The 12,043-nt window shown below is 38.1% G+C and overlaps 1 protein-coding gene across 3 annotated transcripts in view; it reads right to left on the bottom strand.

The window, feature by feature from the left end:
* Nucleotides 1–12,043, bottom strand: part of CCDC57 (coiled-coil domain containing 57) — a 221,215-nt gene that overhangs the window by 113,914 nt on the left and 95,258 nt on the right. For all 3 annotated transcript variants that reach the window (XM_043962564.1, XM_043962563.1, XM_043962565.1), the window contains one exon: nt 1,738–1,960. In XM_043962564.1, coding sequence (XP_043818499.1) covers nt 1,738–1,960 — 223 coding nt within the window. The remainder of the gene's footprint in view (nt 1–1,737; nt 1,961–12,043) is intronic.

Below are 12,043 nucleotides of genomic sequence, written 5' to 3'. Positions count from 1 at the left end.
AAAGATCGTCACCATCTAGCTCTCTCTTGTCTTTCCAGCATTCTTATTCCCTACTCTTTGATCCAATGACACTGGACATTCCATCTCTTGGCTCCAGGCATTCTCTTGCACTATCCCCCATGCTTGAAATGTTCTCCTTCTTCCACTCTAACTACTGACCTCCCTTCCTTCCAAATAAAATCCCTCCTTTTACAGGGAGTTTTTCTGAATCCCTCTTAATTTGAGAACCTTCCTCCTGTTAAATATTTCCTACTTGTTCTGTTTATAGCTTGCTTTGTATGGATGCATATTGTCTTCCCCCATCATATTGTAAGCTCCATGAGGGCAGGGGCTGTTTTTTGCCTCTTTTTGTATCCCCAGGACTTAGCATAGTGCTGGGCACACTTAATAAATGTTTACGGATTGATTAATCTAGTGCTAGTCCATTTTATAGATGAGAAAACTGAGGCCAAGGTAGGATAAACTAATTTACCCAAGGTCATAGGGGTGGTAAGCCATCACAAGTAGGATTTGAACACAGACACCCCCCCCCCCAACTCTAAAGTCAATGCTGATTCCTCTGTACATACCACCTCCCTTACTCCTGAAAGTTATGCTAGTGAAATGTAAGTTCTGGTCAGTTCTACAAAGCTGGAAAAGCTTCAAATACAGGCTTGGTGACAGAATATATCTGTCTGAGCATCAGTTTAGTAGACAGGATCACCACCAGAAGGATTATAAACAGGTAATGAGTACTTTTGACTATAAGAAGCCAACTACAAAATCAAAATTATATCCTTTCTCTTTTGACTCCCTGTTAGCTTTGGCAGTGAGGGTGGCACAGTGCTTGGAAAGGGCACAGAACAGCAAGGAGCACAATTCTGACCATCTATAAGCCTAATGTAATCATTAGCACCTAAAGGTCAATCTGGGACCAACAACAAATGAATGGACAGTCAAAGGACTGAGAGATATTTATAGTGACATTTTTGTTATAAACAGGGGGCAGCTAGGTGGCACAGTAGATAAAGCACTGGCCCTAGATTCAGGAAGACCTAAGTTCAAATCTGGCCTCAGACACTTGACACTTACTAGCTGTGTGACCTTGGACAAGTCACTTAACCCTAACTGCTCCACAAAAACAAACAAACAAATGAATGAAATAAGAAGATATGTATGACTGGAAAAGAAGTGAGCTAGTCATGTAGGGAGAACAAGAGAGAAGAGGTAGACAGACTTACACTAATATCCTTAAGTTACTACCCTAATCAAAGGAAGGTCTCCAGCACATTAGGTAGATCCTCTCTGGAGATTTATAAAAAGCCAGAGAAAACACATACATATGCAAAAATGTGCACATACATGCGAGTGTACAAACAAACATGCACAATACTACACAAGACAAGAAGGTCTAGAGGGGTTGCTTCAGTGAAGGGAATACCCCTACAAAGAAAACAAAATATGATGGATTCAATACTGTGAGTTTGGTATGACTCAAACTCTAATTCTTTTTTTTCTAAAATGAATACAAATATTTATAGTACCCATTCCTCTTTATTATTTACTTCCACCTATTTTTCTCACTACTCAAAGCATAAACCCTGGAACTGAAACTTAGCCTGAAAGCCTTGAGATTATTTTCAGAGGGAAAGTTGTCATCCTCCGAAGCAACTGTGCAAAAGAATGTAAACCCTAGTCTCATCTACATGACACTGAAACAACAAGGTATAAATCTCTTTTTAATTTTTTTAAACTTACCAGAAATTAATGTGTCTGATGTAGCCTCTGGATCACCAGAAGTTGCATTTGGGGTCTTCTTTCCAGTGCTGATAAAGGAGGGAACTTGATCATTTAGAGCTTCCATTTCTCTCCTCATTTGTGCAATTGCAGTACGCAAGTTTGTATTTTGTTCCTGCAGCTTCTGAATCTCACTGGATGGAAAACCTTTACTTCCATTTATTCTGTGATCTGTTAGGAGCACCTGTGGAATAAATAAGTTTTTGCAATGAATCCCTCTGTATTCTGAAAAATGTGAAAAGATCCCTTTTCCTCCTAGTTCCTTTTTAAAACACATTATTTGGGGGGGGGGGAAGCTAGATGGTACAGTGGATAAAGCACTGGCCCTGCATTCAGGAGGACCTGAGTTCAAATCCAGCCTCAGACACTCGACACTGTGTGACCCTGGCCAAGTCACTTAATCTTCATTGCCCCACAAAAAACAAAAACGAAAACAAAAAACCAAACAAGCAAAAAAAACCCCAACATAATTTGGCTGAACTAAGGAAAAATAAATCATGTAACTAAATGGGTTTACAGAATACAGATAGGTTCCTGATAAAAATGAGAGCATATATGTAAAGTCTTCCAAAAACTCTAAAGTGTTATGTAAATTTGTAAGCTAAAAAAAATTAAAAATTTTAATCACTGATTGGCTTGTATGAGTTAGGATACACCTAGTTTCCCCTTCTGATCTGTTTTTACTTCAGCTGTCTGAAATGGTTGCTAAATACATGATCTAGTTCTAAGGTAGACCTGGGTTGCCCCTGCTTCCAAGCGTGTTGGGATGTTCCAAATGTGAGCCTTTCACCCTCTGGCACCAGGCCATGATGTACCACCATACTGTAACCATGGTTAGCTGCTATGGATACTGCTTTGCTACCTGATCTTCTAGATAAACAGGCTAAGCCTTTATCTAGGCCCCAAAGAGTCTTCCCCTAGACCAGGGCTTAAACTTTTCCTATGCAAAACCCCTTTTTGCCCAAGAAATTTTTATGTGACCCCCTGGTATCTAGGTATATAAAATAGATAAACATAACTTTTTACTGTTGCCAAATTTTTTTCAACTCCCACATTCAGTTACTCGACTAATATGGGGTTGAGACCCACAGTTTAAGAAGCTTTGCCCTAGACAACAGAGTATCATGAATTGACTTTTAAATTACATCCTTCAGAACTAGGAGAACATTGTACACAGTAACTATGATCAACTCTGAGTGACTTAGCTCTTCTTAGCAATACGAAAGTCTAAGACAGTACTGGAAGACTTATGAAAAATGCTATCTACCTCCAGAGAAAGAACTGATGGAGGCTGAATGCAGAGCGAAACATATTATTTTTTACTTTTTTTTTCTTTTGGTCTGTGTTTTCTTTCACAACATGACTAATATGGAAATATGTTTTACATAATAATAATAATAATAATAATCTATATCAAACTGCTTGCCTTCTTCAAAGAGGGGGGATGAGAGGGAGGATGAAAGTTTAGAATTTTGTATTTGATCCTAGAGGTATTGTGAGCCACTGGAGCCTGTTGACTCTTGTGTGTGTGATGGTCACATCTGTACTTTAAGAAGTTTAATTTCACAAGTGAGTCTCCAGGATGGACTGGAGTCGGGAGAGACTTGTGGCCAGCAGATTGTTGCAATAAGTACTGTGAAGGTCCAAAACACATACAATTGAAAGATATGAAGGAAAACTTTATGATAAAAGTATAGTTGGAACTGGACAACTCAAAGGAGCCTTACAACCAGGAAGAGAAAGGAGCCTGATGATCAGGAGAGTTGATGTGATACAGACAGGCTCTGGTGAAACATAACACCCAGTATTGAGACCACACGGCAATTGGGTAATTAAGCATTATGACTGACAAATAATAGGTGACTACAGAGCTACGTATCAGGATAAAACAAATCTAGTGGAATACCCTTTAGGCAAACTGATCAGGACAAAAAAATGGTAGAATATGGGTAGGGGAATAAGTCACACACACATAAAGAACTTGAGGGAAAACTAAGGATATAAAGATATATATATATATATATATTTTTTCCAATTACATGTAAAAATAATTTTTAACATTTAAGTCCTCACTCTCTATACCAATGTGACACTGGTCTCTGTCGTTCCTTGCACAAGATAGTCTAATTTCCAGTTCCAGGAATTTTTACTACTTGCCCCCCTGCCTAGAATGTTCTCTTTCCTGGCATCCCTGGCTTCCTTCCATCCCACCCAACATCTCATCTTCTATAAAGTCTTTCCCAAACTCCTTTAATTCCAGTGCCTTTCCTCTGTTAATTATCTCCAACTTATCCTGTATATATTTCATTTTACATAGTTACTTTCATATTGTCTCCATCAGTCTAGCTCCTTGAGAGGAGGGATTGTTTTTTGCCTTTCTTTCTATCTTAGTGCTTAGTGTGAGAATTGGAATGATACCCACTTCTGGGAAAGATATTGCAGGGAAGCTCCACCATGAGGAGAAAGCATGTGATTTAGAAACCACGTGACTTTAGCATCCGGAAGTTACATCTATAGAACCACCTGTGGGACCTATCAATCAGAGCTACCAGCCAATTAGCTTGGAGCTGTGTGTGTGGATGGCCCTGTTTCCGGTTTGTCAGGAGGCTTCTGGGAGAAGCCGAGGAGTGAGTGGGTCTTTTGGGTTCCTGACTTGGGCAGAGGCAGCAGAGAGACAGGCAGAATAGGGAGAGCAAGCAAATTTCATACTTGATCCACGTGTTTCTCTTTACTAACCCTAATATACTTTAATAAATACTTAATGCCCAAAGATTGGTGCTAAAGCTTCTAATTTAAGGGGACCACTCATTAGATTTTAGACATCATAGCTAGAATTTTAGCCCCTTACATTAGCATACTGCCAGGCACCCAGTAGATGTTTAGTTGTTGTTGTTTGGATGTGTCCAACTCTTTGTGACCCTAGTTAGGGTTTTCTTGACAAAGATACTGGAGTGGTTTGCCATTTCCTTCTCTAGCTCATGTTATAGAGGAGGAAACTGAGGCAGACAGGGCTAAGTGACTTGCCTAGGGTCACACAGCTAGTAAGTTTCTGAGGCCAGATTTGAACTCAGGTAGATTAGTCTTCCTGACTCCAGGCCTGGCACTCTACCCACTGTGCCACCTAACTGCCCCAGGTATTTTAGTAAATGTTTATTGGCTGACTTGGAAACTCAATTTCAAGGTGTTCAGGAGAAAGCCAATATTGATGAATTATAAGCAGCTACGAGGTTCTTAGTTTAATGTGTAATACATTTAGGAGACTGTCTGGAATCTCCCTACTGTACCTACAGGGGAAGAGCATGTCTTCTAGCAAAGACTGATTTGCTCCTTTTCCCTCATGTTGTCTATCCGTAATGGACTTAGCCTAACTTTTCTGATCAGTTTTTTCAACTTTCTTTCATGCACCTTCTTTCCTTCAACTCAATAAACAGTTATTACAGTCCTACTATGTACAAAGCACTATGAAAGACACTAAGGATACAAAGTTGAAAAATAATAGTCTCAGTTCTCAATAAGCTTATAGTTTGATAGAAGGGATAAGACATATACAAAAAAGAATTTTCTACAAGTTAAAATGTGGCAAATGTAAAGGCAATCTCCAGACGAAACACTACCAGAAATATGAGGAAGGAGAACTCATAGCTTATAAAACAAGAAGAGAAAAAATATACTTCAATAGAACTGCAATTTCATCAAAGTAGATATTTCCCCCCATTGTACCCTTGATTGCCATATATGAGGAAATGATTCTAATTCATAGTCCACAAGAGTTTTTCAAATAAAGTACGAAAGAGTGGAGTTTAACATTTTCAGAATTGGATGACATTTTCTCTGCTTTCCTGAAGACCTATTCCCCTCTTTCAGTAACTGGTTCCTAGACCTGATTTATATCCCAGTCAAAGTGGATTGCTTACTGATTCTAAGAGTCTCCATCAGCTTCCTCTTAATAGGTGTGAGTACAGAATATTCCTTTAAGAAGTTTGGTAGTTAAAGAGAAGTGAGCTGGCTGATGGTAGCTCAAAGTGGGTAATACCTATTTATCCAATGAATAAAAATTAATTTTCTTTCCTTTTCTCTCCCTCTCCCTTCTTCTCTCCTTTTAATGAAAGAAAAAAAGAAAAAAGAAAATCTGTAATCAAAAATGTTTAGTCCAGAACATTCTGGTTGATACCTGCCATGAGTATCTCTCCATTCCAGTCCATCTTCCAATCAGTAGGTTTGACCATGTCACCCTCCTCTCCCCATTCAATAAATTTCAGTAGTTCCCTATCACCTTCAGAATCAAATCTTCTCTTTAGCTTTTAAAGTCCTTCATAACCCTAGCTCTTCCTACCTTTCTAGTTTTCTTACACTTTACTCCCTATTCACTGATCTCCTTGCTGCTCCTTGCACAAGATACTTTGATTTTCATTGGCTGACCCTGTCCCTGGCTTTCTTCAAATCCAGTTAAAAGCTCACCTTCTAGAATAAGCTTTGTGTGATCCCCCTTAATGCTAGTGCCTTCCCTCTGTTGCTCACCTCCAATTCATCTTGTATATAGCTTGTTTGTATACAGTTGTCTGCATGATGGCCCCCTAATCAGACCATGAGCTCCTTGGGAACAGGGTCTGGTTTTTGCCTTTCTTTGTATCCCTGGCTCTTAGCGCCTGGCGCCTAGTAATAGGTGTTTAAATACTTGTAGACTTGCCCTTTCTGTGACCTTGGGCAATAAAAGTATAATCTCCCTGAGCTCCAGTCCCCTCATTTGTAAAATGAGGGTGTTGGGTTCAGAGCCTGGGGTCTGGCCTCAGGTCCTTTAGTCACTTTTTGGATCATATATACCTCCTGTCTCGAGCATAAAATACAAATTCATTTGTTTAACATTAAAACTCCTTCACAATCTAGTTCCAACCTATCATTCCAGACTGATTTCCCATTGCACTCCCTCATGCCCATTATATTCCAGTAAAGTGACCTTTTTGCTGCTGGCCCCCAGGACACAACATTCCATCTCCAGTACCTAGGCCTCAAATGCTCTGCCTTTTGGTATCCCTAGATCTCTTTAACATTTAGCTCAACTTTTACAAGAGGATTATCCTGATTTCCTCAGTTGTTTAGTACTCTCTCCTCCTCTCTCCAAAATTACTTAGTATTTACTTTCTACAGATGTTGCATTTAACTATCTGTGCACATTATTTCTCTCAGTAAAATGTAAACTCCTTGTGAGCAAGAATTGTTTGATTTTTGTTTTAATAGATGTCTTTTTTTTTTTTTTTTTTTTTTTTTTTGAGCAATGAGGGTTAAGTAACTTGCCCAAGGCCACAAAGCTAGTGTCAGTGTCTGAGGCCGGATTTGAATGTCAGGTCCTCCTGAATACAGGGCCAGTGCTTTATGCACTGCGCCACCTAGCTGCCCCCAATGCTATTGACTTTTGAGGATTTATTTTGTAGCCTGCAACTTTGCTGAAGTCTTAATATCTTTGCTGATTCCCTGGAGTTTTCATCATCAGCGGACAGGGATAGTTTTAATTTTTTTATAGTTTTATAGTTATTTTAGTTTTATTTTCTCTTTACGTATCATCATTCCTTTAATTCCTTTCTCTTGTCTTATTTCTATTGCTAGCATTTCAAGAACTAGATTAAAAAAATAGTGGGGAGACTGGCCATTTTGTTTCATTCCTGTATTTTCTGCAAAAGGTTATAGTATGGGGCAGCTAGGTGGCACAGTGGATAGAGCACTGGCCCTGGAGTCAAGAGGACCTGAGTTCAAATCCGGCCTTAGACACTTAACACTTACTAGCTGTGTGACCCTGGGCAAGTCATTTAACCCCAATTGCCTCACTAAAATTTAAAAAAAAAAAAGTTATAGTATAACCCCATTACATACGATGCTTGCTTTTGGGTTTAGCTAGATGCTTTTTATGATATTAAAAAAAAGGTTCCGGGCAGCTAGATGGCGCAGTGGATAGAGCACTGGCCCTGGATTCAGGAGTACCAGAGTTCAAATCCGGCCTCAGACACTTAACACTTACTAGCTGTGTGACCCTGGGCAAGTCACTTAACCCCAATTGCCCTGCAAAAAAAAAAAAAAAGGTTCCTTTTTGTTTATACTTTGCAGGGTTTTTCTAAGTTATCAAGGACTTTTTCTGCATCCATTAAGATAATCATGTGGTTTTAGATGTCTTGGTTTATAATATGATTATTTTGGCTATTTTCCTAATGTGGTTTTTGGGGTTTTTTTTTTTGCAGGGCAATGAGGGTTAAGTGACTTGCCCAGGGTCACACAGCTAGTAAGTGTCAAGTGTCTCAGGGCATAATTGAACTCAGGTCCTCCTGAATCTAGGGCTGGTACTTTATTCACTGTGCCACCTAGGTGCCCCCCTGTTTTCCTAATGCTTAACCAACCATCTTTATATCCCTGGTATAAATCCCACTTGATCACAATGAATGATTTCTTGGATAAACTGTTATAGTATATTTTATAGAATTTTGCTTAAAATTTTTGAGTTCATTAATGATATCTATCTATAATTTTTTTTCTGTGTTTTATCTTTTATCTTTTCCTAGTTTAGGCATTTAGGACTACATTGGTCTTTTTTTGTTTGTTTGTTTTGTTTTGTTAGCAAGGCAGAATTTATTTAGTCATCAGCCAACATAGAGAAATCAGAGCTCTGTGCTCTTGTTTTCAATTACTTGGATTTCCTGTCAAAGTCCCCCAGATGAGGCCATTGAACAAGTCCATCAAGATGCCAAATGCAAAATCTACCAACAGGGGAGGACAAGAGGCAATTTCCAAGGCTCACCTTCCCCTTCCTGTTTCTGGTGCCATTCTTTGTGAACTGGGTCATGGAGTCTGGATGCTAGCATTCAGACTTCTGCTCAGAGAGGACTAGTGTCCTACCAGAGATCGATCATCCACCCTTCAACTTCAAAAAGGTAGTTGGACCCCTAGTGCATTTCATGAAAACCACTATCCTCCTCAAAGAAGTACTCTTCTAAGGAGTACTATTCCTCAGGGAAGTAATCCTCACTGTCAATGTAGTAGTAGTAGTTGAGCCCATAGCAGTGGAAGCATTTGTAATCCTGGCAGGGCTGAAAGTCTCCACAGAGTCCAAGGCTTCTACAGTAGGATCTCAGAGAACAGCAGGAGTACAGATGGATGCAGATTTCAATGCCACTACGGCATCAGGCTCTCTCGCAGCAATGATCCATGTTCCTTAGGCAAAGAGGTCTGCTAGAAAGACTGTGATGGCCACTGTTGTCTAATGTATTCTCTTTTTGCTCTCTGCTCCAAGCTAAGGGTAGTAGTGGTACTATACTGGTCTTACAAAAGGATTTTAGTGGGGTACTTTCTCAATTTTTGAGAATAATTAGTCAGGTATGGGCACTAACTGTTCTTGAAAAGTTGAACAGAACTCTTCTATCAATGTTTCAGGACCAGGTGTCTTTTTCATTTGTAGCTATATATGCTACTTTCTTTTCTGAGATTTTTATTAGTTGTTTTTTTCTCTAAGAATCAGCTTTTAGTTTTATTTATCATTTCTACTATTTTGTTTCATATTTATATATTTTCCTCTAATTTTTAATGTATCCTCTTTTGTGATTATTTTAGATTTGTTTATATGTCGATTTTCTAATTATTATTATTATTTTTTTTTGCGGGGCAATGGGGGTTAAGTGACCTGCCCAGGGTCACACAGCTAGTAAGTGTCAAGTGTCTGAGGCTGGATTTGAACTCGGGTACTCCTGAATCCAGGGCTGGTGTTTTATTCACTGCACCACCTAGCTGCCCCTGATTTTCTAATTTTTAAAAATTATTTTCTCTTTTTTTCCTTAATAGTATTTTGTTTTTTACCACTTACATGTAAATATAGTTTTCAACATTAGTTTTTATAAGATTTTCAGTTCCAAATATTTCTCCCTCCTTCCCTTCCCTCCTTCCTCCCTGAGACAGCAAGCAATCTGATATAGGCTATATATGTACAATCACATTAAACATATTTCTGCATTAGTCTTTCTGGAAAGAAGAATCAGAGCAAAAAGGAAAAACCTCAAAAAGAAAAACAATAGCACCCAAAAACAAAAGAAATAGTATGGTTCAATTCTGCATCCATTATTCCACAGTTATTTTTTTTTCTGGATTTGGAGAGCATTCTACATCATGAGTCCCCAAGAGGACCTTTCTTAAGGAAATAGAGTAAAAACTAAACTTTTAACAAGAATAACTCCAGTTTTTTTTGGTCTTGTTTTATTTTTGCATTTGAATTTTTAAATTTAATTTTGAACTTAAATACAAAAAAGACAAAAAATTTCCATGTACACAGCACAACCTAAAAAGAAGATTCTATATAAAACCATGAATTTCCCAGTTTGTATTGTTTACTTTAAAAAAAATGTATAAATACTACATATTGTTTTCAAATCCCAGCTTTTACCTTTTTATTGTTTATGTCCTACTATATATAGTCAGTTTTTTGTAAGGTACCATATATTGCTGCAAAAAAGGTGTATTCTTTCTATTCCTGTTCTGTTCTTTCCAGTATCTATCACATATAGCTTGTTTAAGATTCTATTACCTCCTTAACTTCTTTCTTATTTATTGTTGGTTAGATTTATCTAATTCTGAGAAGGGAAGGTTAAAGTCCCCTTCTGTTATATTATTACTATCCTATTTCCATTGAAATCCATTTAACTTTTCCTTAAAAAATGTAGATGGTATAGCATTTGGTGCATATAGGTTTTGGTATCGATATTGCTTCATTTTCTTTCATATCTTTTATCACAATGTAGTTTCTCTGTTTATCTCTTTTAATTAAACTTATATTTAGCTTTAAACTTTGTTTGAGGTCATGATATTTACCCCTTGTTTTTTTTAAAAACCCCAGCTGAGGGGGCAGCTAGGTGGCACAGTGGATAAAGGAACCAGCCCCTGGATTCAGGAGGACATGAGTTCAAATCCGGCCTCAGACACTTGACACTTACTAGCTGTGTGACCCTGGGGAGTCACTTAACCCTCATTGGCCCAGCAAAAAACTAAAAACCCAGCTGAAACATAATAAATTCTACTCCAGCCCTTTATTTTAACTATTTGTGTATCTCTCATTTTTAATGTGTTTCTCATAAACAACATATTGTCAGATTCTGATTTTAGTCATTTGGCTATCCATCTCTGGTTCATAGGGGAGTTCATCTCATTCACATTCAAAGTTATAATTACTAGTTGTGCATTCCCTCCATCCTATTTTTCTTCTTTAGTATCCTTTCTCACCTTCTATTTTTTACCCTATTCCTCTTCACACAGCTGCCTTGCTATCTAATCATTTTTAAAAAAAAAATCTACCTTATCCTCTCCTCTTACCCTCCTATCCTTAAACACCCACCCCCCTAAGAATCAATCCTTTATCCTCTTCCCCTACTCTACTTCCTGATCTATATACCTGACTAAAAGTTTCTCCCTTATCCTGTCTCCTCACCCTCCTATTTCTTTATAAATTATAAATTTTATACCGCTTCTAGATGTATATGCTATTCCTCTTTAAACCAGTTCCATTGAGAATAAGGTTCCAGCACTACCAGCCCCTTAGCCTCAATTGCTTCCACTGTAACAGTTCTTTCATTCATACCTTTTTTTTTTCTTTTTTCTTTTTTTTAAGCGAGGCAATTGGGGTAAGTGACTTCCCAGGGGTCACACAGCTAGTAAGTGTTAAGTGTCTGAGCCCGGATTTGAACTCAGTACTCCTGACTCCAGGGCCAGTGCTCTATCCACTACGCCACCTAGCTGCCCCCATTCTACCTTTTTTGAGATAATTGTTCCATTTTACCTTTTCCTACCCAATTTCATTTTCTAGAATCATTCCAACATACTCAACCCCAAGCCTTTCTAAGTATGCTCTTTCAAACCACCCAAGTAGTGACAACTTCTTAAGAGTACAGATAACATTTCCCATTCAAAAAGTAAAAAATTTAACCTTATTAAGTCCCTTATAATTGGTCTTGAATATGTACCGTATGTTTCTCCTGGATCTTATGTCAATTTTCCATTGAATTCTGGTCTTTTTGTCACAAATATCGGAAAGACTTATCAATTCATTAAATATCCATTACTTTTTTTCACTCAGGATTATAATCAGCTTTGCTGGGTAAGTTATTCTTGTTGCAAAGGAAACCTATTCTTTTGCTCTTCAAAACATAATGTACCAAGGGCTTTAATCTTTAATGTAGAAGCTGCTAGATCTTGTGTTCTTCTTCTTTTTTTTCCTTTCTTTTTTTGCAGGGCAATGGGGGTTAAG

This window comes from Dromiciops gliroides, chromosome 4 (genome assembly GCF_019393635.1).
Source record: "Dromiciops gliroides isolate mDroGli1 chromosome 4, mDroGli1.pri, whole genome shotgun sequence".
In the NCBI taxonomy this organism is placed as follows: domain Eukaryota; kingdom Metazoa; phylum Chordata; class Mammalia; order Microbiotheria; family Microbiotheriidae; genus Dromiciops; species Dromiciops gliroides.
Note: the sequence above shows the minus strand (reverse complement) of the source record. Positions and strands in the feature narration are given on the sequence as shown.